Source organism: Pseudorca crassidens, chromosome 11, assembly GCF_039906515.1.
Source record: "Pseudorca crassidens isolate mPseCra1 chromosome 11, mPseCra1.hap1, whole genome shotgun sequence".
NCBI classification, from domain to species: Eukaryota; Metazoa; Chordata; class Mammalia; order Artiodactyla; family Delphinidae; genus Pseudorca; species Pseudorca crassidens.
In genome coordinates this window covers 85,033,446-85,055,737 of record NC_090306.1, presented here as the reverse complement: position 1 = coordinate 85,055,737, position 22,292 = coordinate 85,033,446, and the positions used below count along the sequence as shown (strand labels likewise).

General features: G+C 35.1%; 1 protein-coding gene across 1 annotated transcript in view; it reads left to right on the top strand.

Annotated features, from left to right (window-relative positions):
• BLTP3B (bridge-like lipid transfer protein family member 3B) overlaps nt 1-22,292 on the top strand; it is a 103,916-nt gene that overhangs the window by 28,314 nt on the left and 53,310 nt on the right. The window contains 6 exon segments of the mRNA XM_067697663.1: nt 9,546-9,708; nt 10,915-10,953; nt 12,107-12,198; nt 15,705-15,894; nt 16,756-16,896; nt 18,774-18,944. Coding sequence (XP_067553764.1) covers nt 9,546-9,708; nt 10,915-10,953; nt 12,107-12,198; nt 15,705-15,894; nt 16,756-16,896; nt 18,774-18,944 — 796 coding nt within the window.

Sequence of the window (22,292 nt, the reverse complement as noted above, 5' to 3'; positions counted from 1 at the left end):
CTGAAGCCTGTGCGCCTGGGACCCGTGCTCCGCAGTGGGAGAGATCACTGCAGTGAGAAGCCCGTGCACTGTGGCGAGGAGCAGCCCCTGCTTGCCTCAACTGGGTAGAGCCCACATGCAGCAACAAGACCCAATGCAGCCATAAATAAATAAATAAATAAATAAATAAATAAATAAAAATTAATTTTATTTATTTTATGTTTGGCTGCCATTGGGTTTTCGTTGCTGCACGCAGGCTTTCTCTAGATGCGGCAAGTGGGGGCTGCTCTTCGTTGCGGTGCATGGGCTTCTCATTGAGGTGGCTTCTCTTGTTGCAGGCTCTAGGCTTTAGGCGCGTGGGCTTCAGTAGTTGTGGCACGCGGGCTCAGTAGTTGTGGATTGCGGGCTCTAGAGCGCAGGCTCAGAAGTTGTGGTGCAATGGGCTTAGTTACTCTGCGGCATGTGGGATCTTCCTGGACCAGGGATCAAACCTGTGTCCCCTGCATTGGCAGGCAGATTCTTAACCGCTGTGCGACCAGGGAAGTCTGAGAGGTTAAGTATTTTTTTTGAAGGGGGATGCAATTTTTTTTTAACATCTTTATTGGTGTATAATTGCTTTACATTATTGTGTTAGTTTCTGCTATATAACAAAGTGAATCAGCTATACGTATGCATATGTTCCCATATCTCTTCCCTCTTGCGTCTCCCTCCCTCCCACCCTCCCTATCCCACCCCTCTAGGTGGTCACAAAGCATCAAGCTGATCTCGCTGTGATATGCGGCTGCTTCCCACTAGCTATCTATTTTACATTTGGTAGTGTATATATGTCCATGCCACTCTCTCACTTTGTCCCAGTTTACCCTTCCCCCTCCCCGTGTCTTCAAGTCCATTCTCTACATCTGCGTATTTATTCCTGTCCTGCCCCTAGGTTCTACAGAAACATTTTTTTTAATTTATTTTCTTTTAGATTCCATATATATGTGTTAGCCTACAGTACTTGTTTTTCTCTTTCTGACTTACTTCACTCTGTGACAGACTCTAGGTCATCCACGAGAGGTTAAGTGTTAAGTGGCATTTTTCTTCTTGCAGAGCGATTCTTGACTTTTCGTGCATTTGTGCTGTGTTCCCTTAAGCAAATTATAAATCTTGATTATATGGACTGACGTACTTGTTTTGCCCTAAATTTTACCGTGTACAGTGCTCTACACATAATTTAGACTCTATGTATTAACTGTAAAATGTGTAATCTAAACCAAACCTTTCCTTTCCATTTGCCTGGAAATTTTATTCCTCTACTTAGCTATTTTGTTGTTACTAATGAAAAACCTAGTAAATTTATTTTCATGTATTACATGTAATTAAAGAAGATTTTGGAAAAATGGAAGCCTGTTTGCATGTTTCAAGTTAGCTTTAAAATTGTTACATTGTTAAAAATATAGTTAACCAATAAAATATGTACATCCACATTTAAAATTTATTTCATATAATACAAACGTTAAAATAAAGAACACATGTTTACTTTAAAATAAACCTCTTTACATGCCATAATGTACATAGTAATGGAACATTATTGTGTGTTCTGAATTTTAAAAATAAAAAATTCAGTAAGAATTGTGCCAGGTTTATCTTTATTATGTGTTATGACTTTCTTCTGTACAGTTGTTATGACTTTGACATATTCAAGTCAATCAGCTTTCTTTTTTATCCTCATTTTGAGTCTTTAACATGTCTACTTCGGTTTTATATAGATTTCATGCTTCCATTCTCCCACTCCACTCTTATCTCCACCAAATAATTAATTATTTGGAAGTTTAATTCATTGACCTAGATTTCTACCATTTTTTAAAAAGTTTGTTTTAAAATGTTTATATAACTTTTAGAACTTTAAATGAGTCTTTAGTGAACTGAAGAGGTTTACTTTGGATAATAATTTATTCTCTTTAGGATCAGGCCCAGTATTATAACCCTTCTAATATTAGTAGAATATTTAGTAGAATAATACAATTATCTGGAAATTTCACATGGCAATTTAGTCCAAAGAGCCTATAGCAACACTTGGACAAAGCATAGGTAGACACATAGCTAGTCCATGCCTTAATGTTATTTTGTGGGTTTTAGTCCCTTTGTTTACTTATTGAAAGTGTGCTTTTCCTCTACCAATTAAGTTAACAAATGTGACTGAAAAACCATCCTCCTCTCTCTGTTTTTGGAAGGAACATAATTATATTAATAAATGATTGGGAAATATTTGTGCAAAACTGAAATATATGTTAAATGAAAGCCTCATGTATGAATAATAGAAGATAAATAATTTGATATGTCCACGGCCTACCCAGTATAAGAAACCAACTCTCTAATAGCTGTGGATGTGACAGGTACCAATACATCTTCAGCTTCCTCTTTAAAATATTTTAATAGATGAGCAGTATTAATATGTTTCAAGATTAGCTCCACCGCTCTGCCATTTTAAAGTCCTGTTTGGATAAGCTTGAACTTTTTTGGGTTTTTTTTGGCTGCACCCCTTGCGGGATCTTAGTTCCCTGAGCAGGGATTGATCCCGCACCCTCGGTGGTGAAAGTGCAGATTTTGGACTACAAGGGAATTCCGAAGCATGAACTTTTTTTTTTTTTTTTTAATATTTATCTATTTGGTTGCACTGGGTCTTAGTTGCAGCAGGCAGGCTTCTTAGTAGTGGCTCCAGGGCTCCTTAATTGCGGCTTGCTGGTTCCTTGCACGTGGGCTCCTTAGTTGTGGCATGCAAATTTTTAGTTGCGGCATGCATGTGGGATCTAGTTCCCTGACCAGAGATCGAACCTGGGCCCCCTGCACTGGGAGCACGGAGTCTTATCCACAGCGCCACCAGGGAAGTCCCCCCAAGCTTGAACTTTTGATATTGCTCCTGTTAAAACTATAATCAATGCCTTCATAATTTAAACTCAATAAAAAGCAGGTCAGGAGAAAGAGAACTCTTAATTGGATATCTGTTTTGTATCAGATACTTTACATATTATCTTTAATACTTTACATATTATCTTTAATCCTCACTAAAATTTTTTGAGTTGCACATTTTTTGAGTTTTTTCTCCATTTTACAGATGAGGAAATTGAGGCAGAGGGGTGTCACAGTAGGTGGCTAAACCAGAATTCACATTTGTTTGTCTGACTTTAAATAAGGTCCATGCTCCTTGCACATGTTGTCCCTTTGGTATGAACTAAATTGAAGATAGAATTTCTTGTGAATAACATTTTAATCTTTCCATCTTCCACTTTTGCATATTGAAATCACAGTATATAATTTTGAACCTTGAATTTTCACCAGGCGCTATAGTATAACCATTTCTTTATATAATTCTCAACACGTATTGCTTGATATATATGTAGGCATAATGTATCATAATTAAAGGGATTATTATGGAGTGCTTTCACTTTTTTCCTTTTGTAAATATCATTGAGATGAACATTCTTGTACCATAGACCATTAAGATGTTGCCTGATTTCTCCACTAATCACCCCTCCTTGCCCAACACTAAGGATATATAGTCAAATGTTGTATTCATGAGTTAATCAGATTCGTTTTTGTCCATCTATCCCTCTGTCCTTTCTTCCTATCTTCCCCTTGAATATGGTTACAGTATTTTTTAATACAATTAGGTTCATTTGTTTCAGGTCGCTTTCAGTTTTAGGCATTTCCCCTCTTCACATTCTTTCTTATTTTATTTTTTGCATATATAGAGTATTAATATGCTTTCCAAAATCAAAACTGTTCAAAGCCAGTCCCTCTTCTTGTGTACTCTGTGTGCTGTCTTCTAATCAAGGATTTTATTCCATCCATTGTCTGTCCATCAGTAGTTTTCTTTTCTCTGCATCATGGTCATCAACATACAAGCCTGCTGAATTTTCTCTCACCTAACAAAAACGATTTCTCTCCTACCTCACTGGCCCTTCCTTCTTAATCGCCTTTATTGGTTACTTGGCCTCTTATTGGTCCTTGACCACAGTCCTTGAGCCATTTCATTTTTTGTCTCCATCTTGCAATTGTAAATACCATATATAACATTGGTGATTATTAAATTTGTATCTGCAACTACTGAATAAGATTTGAATATCCAGCTACCTAATTGGTATCTCCTCTTGGATATCTAATAAGCATCTCTTAATTAAACTATTCCAAGCCTAAATTCTGATCCTTAATCCCAAGCTTATTTCTCCCTCTGTCTCTTTACCCCAATAAATGGTGGCTCTATCCTTCTGTTCGCTTAGATCAAAAACCTTGGAGCCATCCTTGACTTCAATCTGTACTATCAAATCCCGTTGGCTTTACCTTCAGAATATGTCTAGAATTGTTCCCTTCTCACCACTTCCTACTCTTCCATCTTGGTCCAAGGCAACATCTTCTCTTACCTGTCTTATTGCAATAACCTTCTGTCTGGGCTCCCTGCTTCTGTCCATGTCCTTCTTTTATCTATTCTCAATAGAGCCATCCTTTAAAACTCCCTGTTCTTGTCAAAAACCATCTCCAGTCACTCTCATTTTTACTCAGAGTAAAAGCCAGAGAGTCCTTAGAGTGGCTTAAAAGGCCTCACATGATCTGGCCCTTGTTATTTCTCTAACCTCATCTCCTTTCATTTTTGCCCTTGTTCATTTCCTCCACTCACATTGGCCTTCTTGCTATTCCTCAGACCTGCCAAGCATGTTCCTACCTCAGTTTTTGCCCTTAGCTTTTCCTCTGCCTAGAGCATTCTTCCTCCAGATATTTGCATAGCTAGCTCCTTGGCTTTCTTCAGATCTTTGCCCAAATGTCATCTTTTTAATGAGGCTTTTCCTGTCTACTCTTTTTTGTTTTGTTTTGTTTTGTTTTGTTTTTTCGGTATGCGGGCCTCTCACTGCTGTGGCCCTTCCCATTTTGGAGCACAGGCTCCGGACGCACAGGCTCAGCGGCCATGGCTCACGGGTCCAGCCGCTCCGGGGCATGTGGGATCTTCCCGGACCGGGGCACGAACCCGTGTCCCCTGCATCAGCAGGCGGACTCTCAACCACTGCGCCACCAGGGAAGCCCCCTGTCTACTCTTTTAAAAATTAAAAGGTCCTCTGCTTGCACCTCCTATCTTACTTTCGCTTTGTTTTTTCCACAGTTATCAGAATCTGACTTTTTTTTTTTCAAGAAAGAAATGGGAAATTTTATTCAAGCCAATCTGAAAATTATAACTAGGGAGATAGTCTTTCAGAAAGCTCTGAGGACTGTTCTGCCCATTAGAGGTCTAAGCACAGTTATATAAGTTTTTGAGACAAAGGGTTATACATCAAAGGGTTAAACATCAAGGTGGCATTGACAGTTTACATAGTTCAACAAAGTGAGTAGTGGGTCCTCATAACCCCTTACATGATAACGGAGGGAATGCTATCTCCTAAGGAGTTTCCTTGCTGGTGCCAGCAGGAAATTGATGTGTGTGTGTGTGTGTGTGTGTGTGTGTGTGTGTGTGTGTGTGTGTGTAGACGTTCCTGTGTCTTCTTAGGGAATCTAGTTAACGTATAATGCAGATGCACAATGCACACTAAGGAGAAGGTATAGTGGCTCAAACAGCAGAGAAAATTTCACGTTAAATTTCTTTTCCTGCCTTAAAATAATTTTGTTTCATCAGCAGCCTCATTGAGGAGGTAATATTTGAGTAGACTCTAAGGTGGTAAGGGACTTAGCCTTATGGATATGGTGGAAATAGTGTTGCAGGCAGTAGGAGCAGCCAGTGAAAAATTCTGAGGAGAGCTTGCCTGGTATGTTTGGAGAACAGCATGGGGACACTGAGGGTAAGAGGTGAGATTAGAACTGTAAACTAGTATGTTTGTTGGTGTGTGGGGGGGCTTTTGGTCACAGAATTAACCTTATTCATGAAATAAAAGCTATACATTTTCTATTTACACTATAACTATGTATTATAAAGTCAAGGAAGTCAGTGTTGTTCTTTCTTGGACTTTATATTATGAATATCAGGATGAAAAGTGGTTTGAAGCTCTAATTTTTTAACTCAATCAACTGTGCAGAAATCGCTTATGAACTGTATGTTAATGATTTGAATCATGTGCCTGAGGTCCCTTTGCCAGAGACTTTTTAATTTAATTGGTAGTGGTGAGGGTGGGAAGGGAGGGGGTTGTGCCTGGGCATTGAGTTTTTTAAGCACTCCCAGGTGGTTCTATATGCACTGCTCTGGTACCTGAATATATAGAAAAAGAGACAGCTTTTCTCATTCCGGCTCCAAAGTAGTCTGCTCAGTATGCTTATCATCCTTGCTGCTTCAGCTCACTGCAGTGTCTCATAACTCCCTGGAACTCAACAACCACAAATCCCCTCCACAGAAATCCTGGGACCTCTCCTAGCCATGCCATTGGAGGGGAAAGGTAGGACAGGTAAGAGTTCTCCTTTACTGCCCCATTCATAAGTTCCCCACAACACCAAAAAACAAGACTGGGTGTGGGCACCAGATGACTGAAAAGTTTGTGTTACAGAATGACAGTGTAAGAGGAGGGGTAAGAGAAGAGGGGAGCAAAATGTTGGCATCAATTGCCTAATAAAAAATTTTAAGAACAAGGCTGCCTAATATTCAGTTTCAAATTTTGGCATTATTGTGGTAGAAAATACCCTGTCTCCCCCACTCATCTGTTTCATTTATGTGTCTGGCACATTTTTGGCACACAACAAATATTTGTTATATAAATGAATGAATGAATTCAAGTGGGCTGAACACAAAAAGCAACAAGCCTCCAACCCATCCTTTCCTGATCCCTCCAATCTTGTTCCCCAGTGGCAGTTGCATTTACCTCACTGTTACCCTACTAGCTCTAAATTATATATCTATGCTGTTCATTCTAGATGTATCAGTGTTAGATCTTGCATACTCACTTACTGCTAAGATAGGTAAGGATTTTACTAAATTAACCACTCCAAATTTTACCGACCTACAATACCTAATAAATTATATCACTATTGTTAGCTTTTCCATTGCTTACGTTTGTGAGGTTAAACAATATACTTAAATTTGTATTTCTTATTTCAACTATAAGGAGTACCTCTTCACTTTGAATCTGACTTATTATATATTTAACTTATTTCTTAATTCTCTGTGTTCTACCCCCCAGTTAAGCTCCATGAAGGAAGAGATTTTTATCTATTTTGTTTACTCTCAAATCCCCAGTGCCTTTTATTTATTTATTTATATTAAAAATATTTATTTATTTTTGGCTCCATTGGGTCTTTATTGCTGCACGCAGGCTTTCTCTAGTTGTGGTGAGCGGGGGCTACTCTTCGTTGCGGTGCACCGGCTTCTCTTTGCGGTGGCTTCTCTTGTTGCGGAACACGGGCTCTAGGCACATGGGCTCAGTAGCTGTGGCTCGTGGGCTGTAGAGTGCAGGCTCAGTAATTGTGGCGCACGGGCTTAGTTGCTCTGCGGCATGTGGGATCTTCCTGGACCAGAGTTCGAACCCCTGTCCCCTGCACTGGCAGGTGGATTCTTAACCACTGTGCCACCAGGAAAGCCCGCCCTGCCTAGTGCCTTTTAAATTATAGGTAATCAGTTAAAATTTATTGAATGAATGAATGAATAAAATGGTCAAGGCCTTGTGTAATCAGTCCTCTCTTTGTCCTTCCAGAGTTATCTTCTGCTCCCCTGGCTCTCTTGCTACATGCCAGATGCTGATCTTTTTCACTTCCACTTTATACCATGCTCCCTCCTGCCTCAGAACCTTTATATGTTTTATTCCCTCTACTTGGAATACGCTTTATTTCCTGACCCCTTCTTTTCCTTGCCTAGTTAACTTCTATTACTCATCCTTTAGATATCAGCTCAAAAGTCCCTATTTCAAAGAAGATCTGGATTAAGAACCCCTGTATTCACTCTTCACCAACTAAACTGAATATTTCAGAAAGGCAAAAACCTTGAGTATACTGCTTGCCAGTGTATGTGTCGGAATAGTGAATCCTCAGTAAGTACTTATTGAATGTTCCCTTCTGCATTAATATTCTGCCTTGAGGCAGTGGCAGGTCATTCCTATATGATTAGAAATGGCAGCCTCTCAGGAAACTTCATATTCTTAAATGAAACATGATTGGTAGTAAGTGAGAAACAGCTCAGCATCTTTGGTCAAATATGGGTTAAATACGAGCTTTATGTTGAGAAAGTCAGTGTGTTGACATTTTGTGAGAAGATAGGAATCCAGATAAGATCTGGCTCAAGAAATTCTGGTTTAGGGTCAGTGCAGAAGCATGTGCATATTGATTCTTGTTGATGTGTAGGGCATGTAAATAACCCAGTACATTTTGTTACTTTAATATTTAATATCAAAAAATGGTAGAAGACTGGCTAATAACTCCTTTGTTAGCCAGTAGTTAACTTTTTCAATAGTTTCACTTTTGAAAAAGTAAGGCTGGGTAAAGTTAGCAATTTTTTATTTTGTAGGATTGTGTTAAGAATTAACATATACGAAAGTTCTTTAAAGTGCATGTGTAATTTATTGTTATTATTACTATTATCATCATTATTAGTTGTGACATTGGGCAAATAAATTAGTTTCTCTTTATATTTACTCTTGTAAAAAGTGGGAATAAGGACTTCCCTGGTGGTCCGGCAGTTAAGACTCCACACTCCCAACGCAGGGGGCCCAGATTCGATCCCTGGTCAGGGAACTAGATCCCACATGCTGCAACTAAGAGCCCGCATACTGCAACTAAAAGATCCCGCACGATGCAACTAAAGATCCCGCACGCAGCAACGAAGATCCCGCTTGCCATAACTAAGACCCAGTGCAGCCAAATAAATAAATATGAAAAAAAAAAAGTGGGAATGAAAATAGTATTGACCCTAATGGGTTATCATGAAAATTAGTAACGCATGCACTCAAAGAGAAGAGCTTGGTATCCAGTAAACCCTTGGAAAATGGTCACTGTTATTTTAACTATTATTATTTTCAATCTTTTCTTTTGAGTTTAAGAACTTTCCTTTCTAAATCATTATAGAGAATTTGAGTTCTTTAATTAGAATTCAGGGTCCAGTCTCCTATGTGACTTTTGGCACTTTCATTAAGCTCTTGGCATGATGAATGGCAGTGGTGGCAGCTGCTGCTGCTACTATTTCTAAAGGTCCACCTCATTTCCTTACCTTACTTGTATATTGGTTAGTGAAATAGGAATATCCACTTCTGTGATATTGTCTGTAGTGAAGTGAACAAAATGTTGTAGGGGATGGCTCAAAGCCTTGCATAGTTCCTGAAAAATAGTGGATACTAAGTATTCATAAATTTGAAAGACAGTAAGAACTAGAGCTTGATTGTGTCTGGTTATAAGATATTTAAATGTATACCAAAAATACTGTAGACTTTGTGTAAGAGAGCTATGGACAAGGGAGATCAAAACAATAATAACAAAACCACATTGAAAAACACGGATTAGAGTAGAGCCTATCATTGTGGTTTTGTGTTTCTTAGTGCTGCTATTACATTCTTAATGCTCTGTATATTTGCAAGAACAAGTCAGGGGTACAGTAACTAACACTAAAATAAATGTCAATATATATTTTCTTTCAGATTTACCAAAAATTTATCTCCTGACAAGATAAATCTAAGTACCCTTAAAGGAGAAGGTGAACTGAAGAATTTGGAGTTGGATGAAGAGGTGCTCCAGAATATGTTGGATTTGCCAACATGGCTTGCTATCAACAAAGTTTTTTGTAATAAAGCATCTATTAGGGTGAGACTTTGATATCTGTGCAAGGCATTTTCTGTTTTCATTTTGTTTATTTCATCCCTATCTTTTAAAATAAATATTTTGTTTTCGGTAATTCTGAAAAGAAGCATTTTTATTAACATAATTTTAAAAGACAGATACCTTGTAAATAATTGCATGAATGTGTGCCTTTTGAATTTAATTGAATGCTAATATATATTTATTAATTTATAGGTTTTAAGTTTTATTAAAATTTAATATTAATATTTAAATAAAATTGTTGATGCTTTATTAATAAAATAATTTGGTACATATTTAAAATTTTTTTCACACGATTTATTGTCAAAAGGGACAATTTAAATTTGTAGTTAGTAAACACTACTTCAAATGAAGACATAAGGACTGATAAGTTATCTTATTCTGGACATTATACTTTTATTTGAAATTCTGTCTCTTTTCCTCATTTGTTTTTTATTTTGAGGTTTTTAAAGTTTTCTTTTAATACTAGTTCTGCTTATTAAAACTTAAGCTTTCTTATTATCTTTGGCTCTAATCATACATCATATCATTTCCTTCTCTTAAAGATTAGGCTTAGTTTGGGAGCCTACTCAGTAGAAATACTGCACACTAACTTTTCATAAAATTAAAATTGGGCTCCAAAGAAAAGATTGTAGAAAAGTTGCTGTATCCTTTGATGGTAACCTTTAATTTTTGTTCTATCCTCCATAAGCCCAAATGTCTAAAAACATGACATTTTTAGTGCAGGATATATTTGAACATTATTTATTTGATGTTACTTGTATTTAACATTAATGGTCTCACTTTTGTATTTGTCTTGAATACCTACAAGGAGATTGGTTGGAATTCTAGAATTTAAAAAATTGTTAAATAAACAAAACACTGATTATGCTTTGCTAGGAATTCTTCAGCTACAAAATTAAAATGTGTTTTCAGAACTGGGGAAAAAAGATATTAAGAGAACCTGAAATTTTTATTTAAAAAGATGACCAAGAAAATAAGGCTAGTAGTCTTTTTTAATATAAAATAGGTGCAGCTGATTTCAAGAGTATGAATGAATTGCTCAGTTTATTATTTTTCAATTTAAGAAAAAAGTCATCTGATATAATTTGGTATGTCTTTCACTATGTTAAGAGAGTATCTGTGTTGATTACTGTTTTATATTATTTTTTTAATGATTCATTTTAAAGAAAGAAAAATTTTCTTTTGTAGATACCATGGACAAAACTGAAAACACATCCCATCTGTTTGGTAAGTTCTGAATTGCTTCAGAAATAAACTCTTATATATGCATATAATCTAACAAATCTAATATTAAACAAAATATTAATATTTTGTTTCATAGAAACATAATCTCATGGCTTCTCTGCTAGTTATCTTTCATTCTATTTTGATGGTTCTTAGTTTTATCAGTTCTTAAATGAGAAGTTTGAACTTTAAAATGAGAGGGTCTTTAAAGTTTTTCAGGTCTAGAATATTATATTGTAAGTTGGTATATTTTATTGCATTTTTTAACTTTTTATTGATATATTATACTTTATTTATTAGATTCTTCTTTTAATAAAGTTTGGTCCAGACTTTCTGTGTTTCTGCTTTTACTGATCTAATATAATACGTTCTTTAATATACTTTACTTTTTAAGGAAAACTGATCAGTTGGTCATTTATTGATTCATTCATACCACAGATATTTACTGAGCACCTCCCCTCTGCCCTGAGGGAGCATATTTTTACAAGGTGACTGACAACGAACAAGTAAACAAAACAAGACAGTTTCAGATAATAAGTACAATATTAAATAGAGAATGAAGAATGACTGGAGATGTGTTAGTGATGACTACTAAGGACATTTGATCTTCCTTCAAGAAAAAACTTGGACTGAGAAAGAAACTTTTTTACTATGAGAGTATTTACTTTTTCATATTTCTTGCATTTTTCTTAGTTACACATCTTAAATCTCAGGTTTTAGATTGGTTCTATTTATTTTAATTAGCCCATGTTTTAATTAAAGCTCAGGTTTAAGCTTTTAGAGGTGGTTTAATCCTATTTATTAATAAATAATCTAATTTATCAATTAATAATGTAGTACACTCTGGGATTAGCGATTATATGTCTGTAAAACTTGATGATGTCATCAGTATATGGTTACTTCTTATAGTTTTTTTCTCCTGTACTCCTGTAATAAGCTTTTCCACCAGATAATAAGTGCCTTGAGAAAGGACTAAGCACTTTTTTTTTAGTATTTCTCTTTTTAGACCTCTAGAGAAACATTTAAAATAACTCTGCTTACTTACTGTTTTCTTTGCTCCTAAAGAAATGAAAGAGAAAATAGTCTTAAATAATATCTACGTAATATACATAAAATAAAATATCTAATGTTTACATTTTTAATATATTTTTATTAGTCCTTGGATAAAGTAATAATGGAAATGAGTACATGTGAAGAACCACGAACCCCAAATGGCCCATCACCAATTGCAACTGCTTCAGGACAAAGGTAAGCTATTTTCCATTAATCTGTATGACTGGCAAAGGGAATTTTTTTTTCTGTTATCTGCAGTAATGGGACATAAAGTAAAATTTCCTAAGTTCAGTTTCTATTTTAGTTACTTCTCCCATCAAACATTTTACAGTTTTAGTAAATACATTGCAAAAGTAGCAGAATTGATTTTTAGCCTCTTTTATTCATCTTGTTTTCCTTGATATTAAATACTAATGATCAGTCAAATGCAGAGCAGTAGCAGAAAATAAAAGAAGAGCTTAGGCATTCTAAATCAGATAGTCTCTTACTTGGTTTCTCTGTATAACATTTGTTCTATGCATCAGTGGAATTTTTATGACTCTTAAGAGTTAAGTTGATGCCTTAAAAAATTATAGACCTTTCGGATTACTCTAAAATTCATTAAATATAGAATGCTCACACTTTACACAGATTGAATTTTGATAGATAAAAATCAGATGTTAATAAAGTAGGAGCATGGGGAGCATTTCACAAAGCTGCCTTGAGAAGTTAGAATAGTTCTTAAAAAATAGATCTTCAAAAACTTGCCTATTCATCTTTGCATTCAGTAAATTTGGATCTTGTATATCATTTCCTCAAAACAGGTTTTCGGTACTATTTTTGGATGGTGCAGCTATTCACGTAAAAAGTTTACATTGATTTTAATGTGATTAGTGCCTCCTCAAGTTGTACAACATGGCAGCCCTGAACATTTACAGTATTCTGGGTGCTGTATAAAACCAGTGATAAACTCTTCTTGAGAATGAACATACACATACAGATACACACACATACTCTGTTTCTTGCACTCTCATATTTTCCTCCTCTTTCACCAAGGTTGAGCCACCATTATTAATGCATTCTGTGAGAATACCTGCAGTCTGATCAGTGGCTTTTCGTGTGGGAATCAAATGGTGATCCATCCACTGCTGAGAGTTGACTGAAGGCCAGATTTTTCAGATATACAGTTTATATTTGGACTATATGTAATAGTGATGGGGAAAAGAGCTTTCACATTAACTTCTTTGTAGTTTACGTATTTTCCAGCAATTTGAGATTTTAAAGTTTAGATTATGATTTCAGGTTAGATAGAGTAGGTTGGAGCAGTTGATCTTAAAATTGGCTAGACTCAGAAAATTGGAGAAAAAGTTGAGATGTTTATAAGACTATTAAAAGGGCAAAAGAAGATCAGGAAAGTTGCTATAAACAAATGATTTATTTTAATTAGGTGTGGCAGAAATTAGGTATTTTCTTATTGTATGCTAAGTGTAGTTGATACTGTTCTTCCCAATTCATGTTTTTGTAGTGTCAACAAGCTTTATAATTTTGGCTTTGTAATCATATGATGGTAATCCTTATATTGTATGGTAGTATCTTTATTTCTATGTTTTCCAGACTTGCCTAATTGTAGCAATCATTTAGGGTGCTTATGAAATTCACAGAGTTTTTTAGGCTCCTCCTTTAAAACTAGGATTCATTAGGTCTAGAATGGTTATCAAGGATATGAATATGTATTTTCAACAATTCTTTATAGTCATGCAATTTAAGGAAACACTGATCTATTTGATTTTATTTCTAGCTAAGAGATTAAAATAGAGGGAAATTAACGATTAATAGGGTGACCCTTCCTTCTGTGCAGAACCTGTAGGCTAACAATGCTCCCACAGATTGATGGTCTACGAAACTTTGTAAATTCAGAAATTTGATTTTATCACTTCACATGAAGGAGATAAACATCTACGTGAAGATTAACCAAACTCAGAAGAGACTTATTTGTAAACTGAAATTTCGTTTATAATGGATGACATAAACCAGAAACATGTAGACATTAGTCATTGAGTCTGCCTTCACCCTTCTGCTGGTAAATTGTCCAGTACAATTGTAGCACTTTTTAATGTGCATAGATTAGATTAGATGGATTTGGATATTCCAAAGGGTATTCCCAGATAATTATTATAGAAATATTCTTCCAACTCCAGGAATATTTCTGTCTAAGTGACCAGTATTTGTCCTTAGGATCACAGCAACTCCTCCCTAGGATGCTGATGAGTTCTTCCTCTTCAGTTCTCAATTTTCTAAACCCCAGGTAGACAACCACCTTTTTTTTTATAACAAAATTACCTCAGTCAAGCCAAGGACCGTATAAATTACTACACATACACCATTTCACTTAAGGACCACAGCAACCTTTTGAAATAGGTATGATTCTCATTTTACAAATGATGAAACTGAGACTCAGAGACTTTCAGTAGTATTAATAATAATATACTACTATTTATAATACTATAAATAACAGTTATATCTTTTTCAGTATTTTGAGTCCAGAGATGGGCTATGTGGTTCATATGCATTATTTCATGCAATCTACACATAACCTACAAAGTGTATCCTGATTTAAAAGATGTCATCTAAATTTTAGAAAAGAGTAATTTTATTTATTCATTAAGATAGTAAATCAAGAAGCATAGCAGCAGGTATAGAGGAGCAGTGTGCACGATCATTAAAAATGATGGCCTCACTTTTATGTGTGTTGGCTTTGAAATGTGTGAGAGGCAGCCAGGTAGAACTGTCTGGTGGACATTTGAATTTTGCAGTCTGAAGTTACAACAAGAGATCTGGATAGTGATATAGATTTAGGAATAATGGTCATAATTGAAGTAAGGTGCCAATTTGGCAAACTTTCACCACCTCCCTGCCAAAATATACTAATAGTCTATATTCAAGTCATACTGTACTTACCATTCTTGAAATGTGACCTTTACTTTATTTTTCTCCATGTCTTTGCTCATGCTTTTCCCTATTCTAAGATTTCCCTTCCTTTTCATCCCTCCTTGAGGAAAGTTCATCTTTCTTTCCTGGATATATTTCTCATTAACTATAAACAGTTTCTTCCTCTACCAAGTGTACTGATGATTCCTTTTTGAAAACACTTAATTACAGACTGCCTCATGTTTCAGTTGCTAGGATATGTGTTTTTTTTTCCTTCCCAAGTAACTTGCAAACCCTGTAACGCCACAACTCTACTTTGTTTTTCTTTATGTCCTAGCATCGTCCCCATCGTAGATGCTCAATACTTGCTGAATTGAATTAGAGAATGTGAACTTTTTCTGACTTTATTTCTAAATTATGAGATTATATTCCACTTGGCCTCTACAACCTTCTTTGTGTCAAGAATTTAGCCCTCTTACTTACTAACATTGATGCCAGTTGTCTGCACTAATGCTTTTTGAGACTAGGCAACTTTGGAAGGTGATTTTAATAATTTAGAGAGTAACTTCCAATTTTAAAAACCTTTTGTCATTTTGAGAAGAACATTTTTTTTTGTAACTTACATGTAACCAGACTAGATTATCGTTTTAACAAAAATGTGTTTTGTTAAACAAAAATGAATACTATTATGGCAGTTTGTGTACTTGTGTGAGAATATTAACAAAACTTTTTCACTTCTAATGATTTTATTTTGGTTTTAGTGCATTATATTTTGTTCTGCTTTGTTTTCCCAGTGAATACGGCTTTGCTGAAAAAGTAGTTGAGGGAATTACTGTTTCTGTAAATTCCATTGTCATCCGCATTGGAGCAAAAGCCTTCAATGCATCCTTTGAACTTTCCCAGCTACGGATCTATAGTGTAAATGCGAACTGGGAACATGGAGATTTAAGATTTGCTCGTATTCAGGATCCACAGAGAGGAGAGGTAAAGATTTTTTCCTTTTCTTTCTTTGTTTAAAAAATGTTTTAGTCATTGATTAATATAAAAGTACATTTACAGTGGTGTGTTAGTTTCTGCTTTACAACAAAGTAAATCAGCTATACATATACATATATCCCCATATCTCCTCCCTCTTGGGTCTCCCTCCCACCCTCCCTATCCCACCCCTCTAGGTGGTCACAAAGCACCGAGCTGATCTCCCTGTGCTATGCGGCTGCTTCCCACTAGCTATCTATTTTACATTGGGTAGTATATATAAGTCCATACCACTCTCTCCAATAAAGATGTTAAAAAAAATTTTTTTTAATAAATAAATTTTAAAAAAGTATATTTAAAATAATTACTTTTTATGGTTGCTTATATTCACATACTACTAGATTTACTTTTGCCCTTTAACTATACTTTTCTCTGTACTACTTTTAATCATTTAATTATATAATGTGCATATTTTAATGTTTTTACTGTAATATTTCAACTTACAGAGTTAATGAGTCCTATTTTAACTTCTTAGCTTCTCAGAATTGAATTTTAAATATACATAACTAAAATATGTTTTTAAAATTCTTCTTGGTTACATAATTCAAATGTTCTTTGTGCTTTATATTAAAATTAAATTACTTAGAATAAAACTGTTAACAGCTTTACAGATGATGAATATAATTATGAAGATGTGTTACTGAATTTGGAATTCTACAATTAAAAAAAATCAAAGCATAGTGAATAGATCTAGAATGTCATATGAAAATTAGTGAAGAAATACATTTTTATAATAATTTTGTTTTTACAAATTTACATTTTTCTTATTCTATTTTGTGTAAGTGAAGCTAATCTCTATATTCTCTTTAGGTTTTGACCTTTAAGGAAATAAATTGGCAGATGATTCGAATAGAGGCAGATGCTACCCAAAGCTCACATCTTGAAATTATGTGTGCTCCTGTTCGATTAATAACCAACCAATCAAAAATCAGAGTCACACTTAAAAGAAGAGTAAGTCAACAGGGTTACCCTTATGATTTATGCGATAGCTATTAGAATTGATGGGAAATTTTAAATTATTTTTTAGCTGAAATATTGGCATATTAAAACAGTGTAAAATAAAAGGAAATATAGTGCCTCAAGCAATATTTGAAGAAATCTAATGTAATGGTAACATTTTTCAGGTTTCTAAGTTTAATATTTAGATTTTTTTTTTTAATGTGACTTTATTCGGAAATAGGGTCTTTTTAAAAAAATTATTTATTTAATTTATTTATTTTTGGCTGTGTTGGGTCTTCGTTGCTGTGCGTGGGCTTTCTCCAGTTGCCGCGAGTGGGGGCTACTCTTCGTTGCGGTGCACAGGCTTCCTTATTGCGGTGGCTTCTCTTGTTGCGGAGCATGGGCTCTAGAGCACAGGCTCAATAGTTGTGGTGCATGGGCTTAGTTGCTCCGTGGCATGTGGGATCTTCCCAGACCAGGGCTCGAACCCATGTCCCCTGCATTGGCAGGCAGTTTCTTAACCACTGTGCCACCAGGGAAGCCCACAGATTTTTATTTTTGATAAATTGAATAGATTTCTCAGTTATCAAATATTTATTGAACATTAACTGTTTTGTAATTTTACTTCTCCTTATTGAATCTTGCTCAGGAGTGGGTAAACGGTAAAGTCTTCACTATTAGTAACCAAAACGACTAGTTTTAGAAGGTTAAGATATGACTGGTAATTTAGATAAATAGGGACGATAGTTACTTAAGGATGTCAGTATTTGAGAGTCCACTGTGGATTGTGATGAAATTTAATGAGGGGGAGTAACGACTTTTTAAAAAACTTGGCTCAATTAAAATCTCAATGATATGTTTTCTAGTACTAGACACAAATCACTGTACTAAATTAAATTGAAAAGAATTTTTCAGAGTATGACAATACAGATATTCTAAAATGTGAAATATGGTTAAAATAGCATTTCAGTTTTTTATTAAATTTTTTTTAAAAGATTTATTTATTTTTGGCTGCATCGGGTCTTAGTTGAGGCATGTGGGATCTTTTGTGTGGCGCACGGGCTTCTCTCTAGTTATGACTTGCGGGTTTTCTCTTCTCTAGTTGTGGCGCGCAGGCTCCAGGGTGCGTGGGCTCTGTATTTGTGGCCTGTGGGTTCCAGAGCACATGGGCTCTGTAGTTTGCGGCACGTGGGCTCTAGTTGACGCGTGCGAGCCCGGTAGTTGTGGTGCATGGGCTTAGTTGCCCCACGCATGTAGGATCTTAGTTCCCCGCCCAGGGATCGAACCAGCGTCCCCTGCATTGTAAGTCAGGTTCTTTACCACTGGACCACCAGGGAAGTCCCTTTAATTAATTTTAATGCCCCTTTTTCTACTAGAATTACAGTTGACCCTTGAACAACACAGTTTTGAACTGCATGGGTCCACTTATATGTGGATATTTTTCAATAGTAAATACTACAGTACTACATGGTCTGAGGCTGGTTGAATCTGTGGATGTGGAGGAACCTTGGATATGGAGGAAATTTGGATACAGAGGGCCGACTATAAGTTATATGCATTAACCCCGCATTGTTCAAGGGTCAACTGGGGTTGAATTAACATAGGTAATTTTATGATTTATTAGCTATAAATGAAAAATTAAATTATATAAATACTTGTACCTATATAACTTGTTCCTGTTAAAGTACAGGAATCTGTCAGTCTTTTTTACCACTGTGTCTCCAATACTAGGAGATATTCCTTCCATATTATAGGAACTCAATAAATATTTGGTGAATAAGGAAGGATCCATATTTAAACCATTGAAAAATTTAAAACTTTTAAAAGATACAAGTGCATTATAAGTTTTATTTCTTGGCTTAATTTTATGAATCATTTTTTCCTGACAGTTAAAGGATTGCAATGTCATTGCAACAAAGTTAGTTCTAATGCTGGATGACTTATTATGGGTTTTAACGGATTCCCAGTTGAAGGCTATGGTACAATATGCAAAATCTCTTAGTGAAGCAATAGAAAAATCAACAGACCAAAGGAAGAGTATGGCTCCTGAACCTACACAGGTATGCTATTATATGTTAATAGGAAAAACACTTCAGTTTACATGTAAATGGTTTAAAAATCAGAATGGTTGGTTGTTTTCTTTATGCAAAATAGATTATAATACTTTGAGTCCAAGAATCTTCTTATATATCTTACTATATTAATTTTACCTACATGGTATCTATATGAAAGCATATATTAAATGTATTTCTGTCTATATAGTACTTATCTTGTTTGGAGGTCTGTGCTTGGCATCAGAGTTACTGATAACATAAAAGTATTTTGATGTTATAAATACTTGCTTTCAGGAAGTTAAAAAATACAATTTAAAAATTACTAAAGTAAGTGCAAAAGGTAAAAACCTGGGTAATTATAGTCAAGGGAAAGAATGTAAGGATTAATATTAAAATAGGAAACTAAAGCCCTAGGGAATTGCTGAAGTTGAACACAAAACTGTTAGAATTGTCTGATGGCTGGGACGAAAATGGGGGAAGCTATTTATTGATCACTTTCTTAAAATCAGATGCATTACTAGTTTTTTCTTAAAAGAAAGAGGTATTCTAATCTTTCCTAGTAGTAAATTCTGAGAATTTGACATGAAGATTTTTGTAGAAGGGACATTGAAAATCCCAATGTGTAGTGTCTTTTGATAATTTTATAAGTCCGATTGACTTTTTATATCTATCCAATAAAGACTTAAAGGATATTGTGAAATCATACTTCTATGAATTATTTCATTAGAAACAGAGTAATTACATCTTAGATATATAGCTTGTTGGTGATCTGGCTGGTGCATGGGCTTTCCTGTGACTATCAGATTGGCATTGTTTACTGCCTGTCTGCTTTGTCATAAGGTGCAGGGCTACATGCTGTGGATGTAAAAATAAATATTGTCTGATCCTGCCCTCAAGGATCTCAGTGTAATGGGGGATCAAATATAAAACAAATCATTGCAGTTCAATGTATATGCGAGAGTGCAGAATTAAAATTGGGAATGAGGAGATTATAGAAGCACAGAGAAGTTTTAATCAACTGCTTGTGGAGTTTGGAAAGGTTTCACAAAGAGGATAATGAAGTTAAGTCTTAAAAATGAGTAGAAGCTTCCAGGTGAGGGAAAGGGTATTTTGGATGAGGAAATAGAATCTGCAAAAGTATGATGGTGTTAAGGAGCATGGTATTTTCTGATAAAAATAAGGGGTTTGGTGTTCCTAGAGCATTATTTTTGAGAGTGAGGTACACATGCCTTGTGAATATATGACAACTTTCTAAGCTTTAAAGAAATTGTTTCACATCTTCCATTTTGATGTGTACTCTTTCTTAAATTTGGGCTACGTGAGAATGTTCTTGTTAAGATGTCAGACTGGTTCTCCCTTTCCATAATTTCTCGTATCCTAGTATCCTACTTTACAAATGAAAGGCATTCTTCTTACTCATCCTCATTCTTACTCTGATGGATTTGTTGGGGTGGGGGGTTGGGAAGGGAGGGTTTTGACTCAAACCTCTGGAAAATAAGACAGGCAATTTGAAATATTGCTGTCCATGTTGGAAGTGAATGACCCATGACAGACTAACAAATTAGGTGATTCCCACTTCTTTGCTTTCAACACATTTGAAGGAAGTTTAATAAATGTCAGCTGCTAGACTATTAAAAATAATTTTTTACAATAGATCACTTTGTGAATCCTGGCATGTAACTTGAAAGAGTTCAAAGAATCGTGTCACATTGCTAAAACAAAATTCATTTCATTCTAATCTACTTATTTATGATAACAAAGTTTCCCAGAGCTTTAAACGATAAAAACAAACAGAGAATTGATGGTGAACCCTGTATCATTCTACCAATAATTAATATTTATCCAATAAGGTGTCTTCATAATTCTTCAAGGGAACCTAATTTTAAAAGTTTGATGAACAGAGTACTGGACCATAGCGTAGAATAGAGTTTTCCTAGGCAGGTAGCCTGAGTTTAAGCAGAAGTAAGTGGCAACTAGACATGATGAGCATTATATGTTTACTTTTCCTATAGGCATGCAGAAGCCAATGGAAGTTTTTAAATAGGAAACAAAAGTCAAGTATGACATGGTAGTATTATAGAGGGTAGACTGAAGAGTAGGAAGATTGCTATTCTAGGGGAGGAGTGGACTTGGACCTCTGGTAATGGTTTGAAAGAAGAAAAAACAAGCCAAATTGGGGAAAGACATCTGAGTCTTTCACCAGTTGAGGATAAAGAAGAGAGAAGAGTTGAAACTTTTCAAATAATTGGTAATTCCATTGGCCAATAGAATAAATGCAGAAGGAAGCAGGTTTGATTAGGGGAGGTAAGGCTGAGAAAAGGTAATAATGAGTTCCATTTTGGAGTGGGAAAAATAATTAAAGAAGTACAGGAGATAATATTTTACAATATTACCATCATAGACATAAACACTAGTCTGTTAAGGCTTGCAATAAGGATTTATGTAGCTTAGGAAGTCATTAACAGAGATGGTAATTGAAATTAAAGACCAATAGACAAAGTGTTGATGTTACTGTAGTTCTTACTTGTGCAATATGTGGATATGATTATATAAAATAGAATGTAGATTAGGAAGCTAGATAAAGATACAGATTAGGAAACTAGAAACAAGGACAAAATTCTATAATCCTACCACCATAACAAAACCAGTGTTATCATTTTGAGGTATTTCCTTACAGATTTTTTGCCTAAGCATCTGCATTTTTTCCTAGTTTTAGTAAGGATGTAGTAGCAAATGGCTATAGTTTTCTTCCATGTCATTAGTATTTGTAATTAGTATTTTTTGTCACACCATAATATTTTATAGTAGATGTACTTAACCATTCACATTACTGTGGAGTTTCTTTCTTGGGTAGTAGTTGTCACGTCACTACTTTAGTTATCATACAGAATGTCCTGATCACTTGAGGTACCAAGAGAGTGCATTAGAGAGTGAAATAGGTGACAGTTTTCCTTTGCTCAACTTTATAACTTGAGAGCTTTACAAATTGAAAATTAAGTTTTTTAAGATTATTCATGAGGCAAAAGAATTTATAGTGACCCACTTTTCCCCCCACAATTGTCATCCAAAAACCTAAATCTACCTCAGTATGAAGAAAAGTGTTTGTAGGGAGATTAATGCTTATGTTTTTATTTTTATCAGCATTTGTCTTGATGAAAAAGAGGATACATGATTAAAGAAATACAGGAGAGTGTTTTCTTTCAAAACAGTACCATCATAGACATAAATAATAGTCTGTAAGGCTTTGAAAGTAGATGGGGGAAAACATAAGAAAAAGTGATTTTTCTGATGGAAATCAGTTTAACAGTTAATTAGTAAAAAAGCTTACTTGAGCCCCTAGAATTTAAGCCTTCA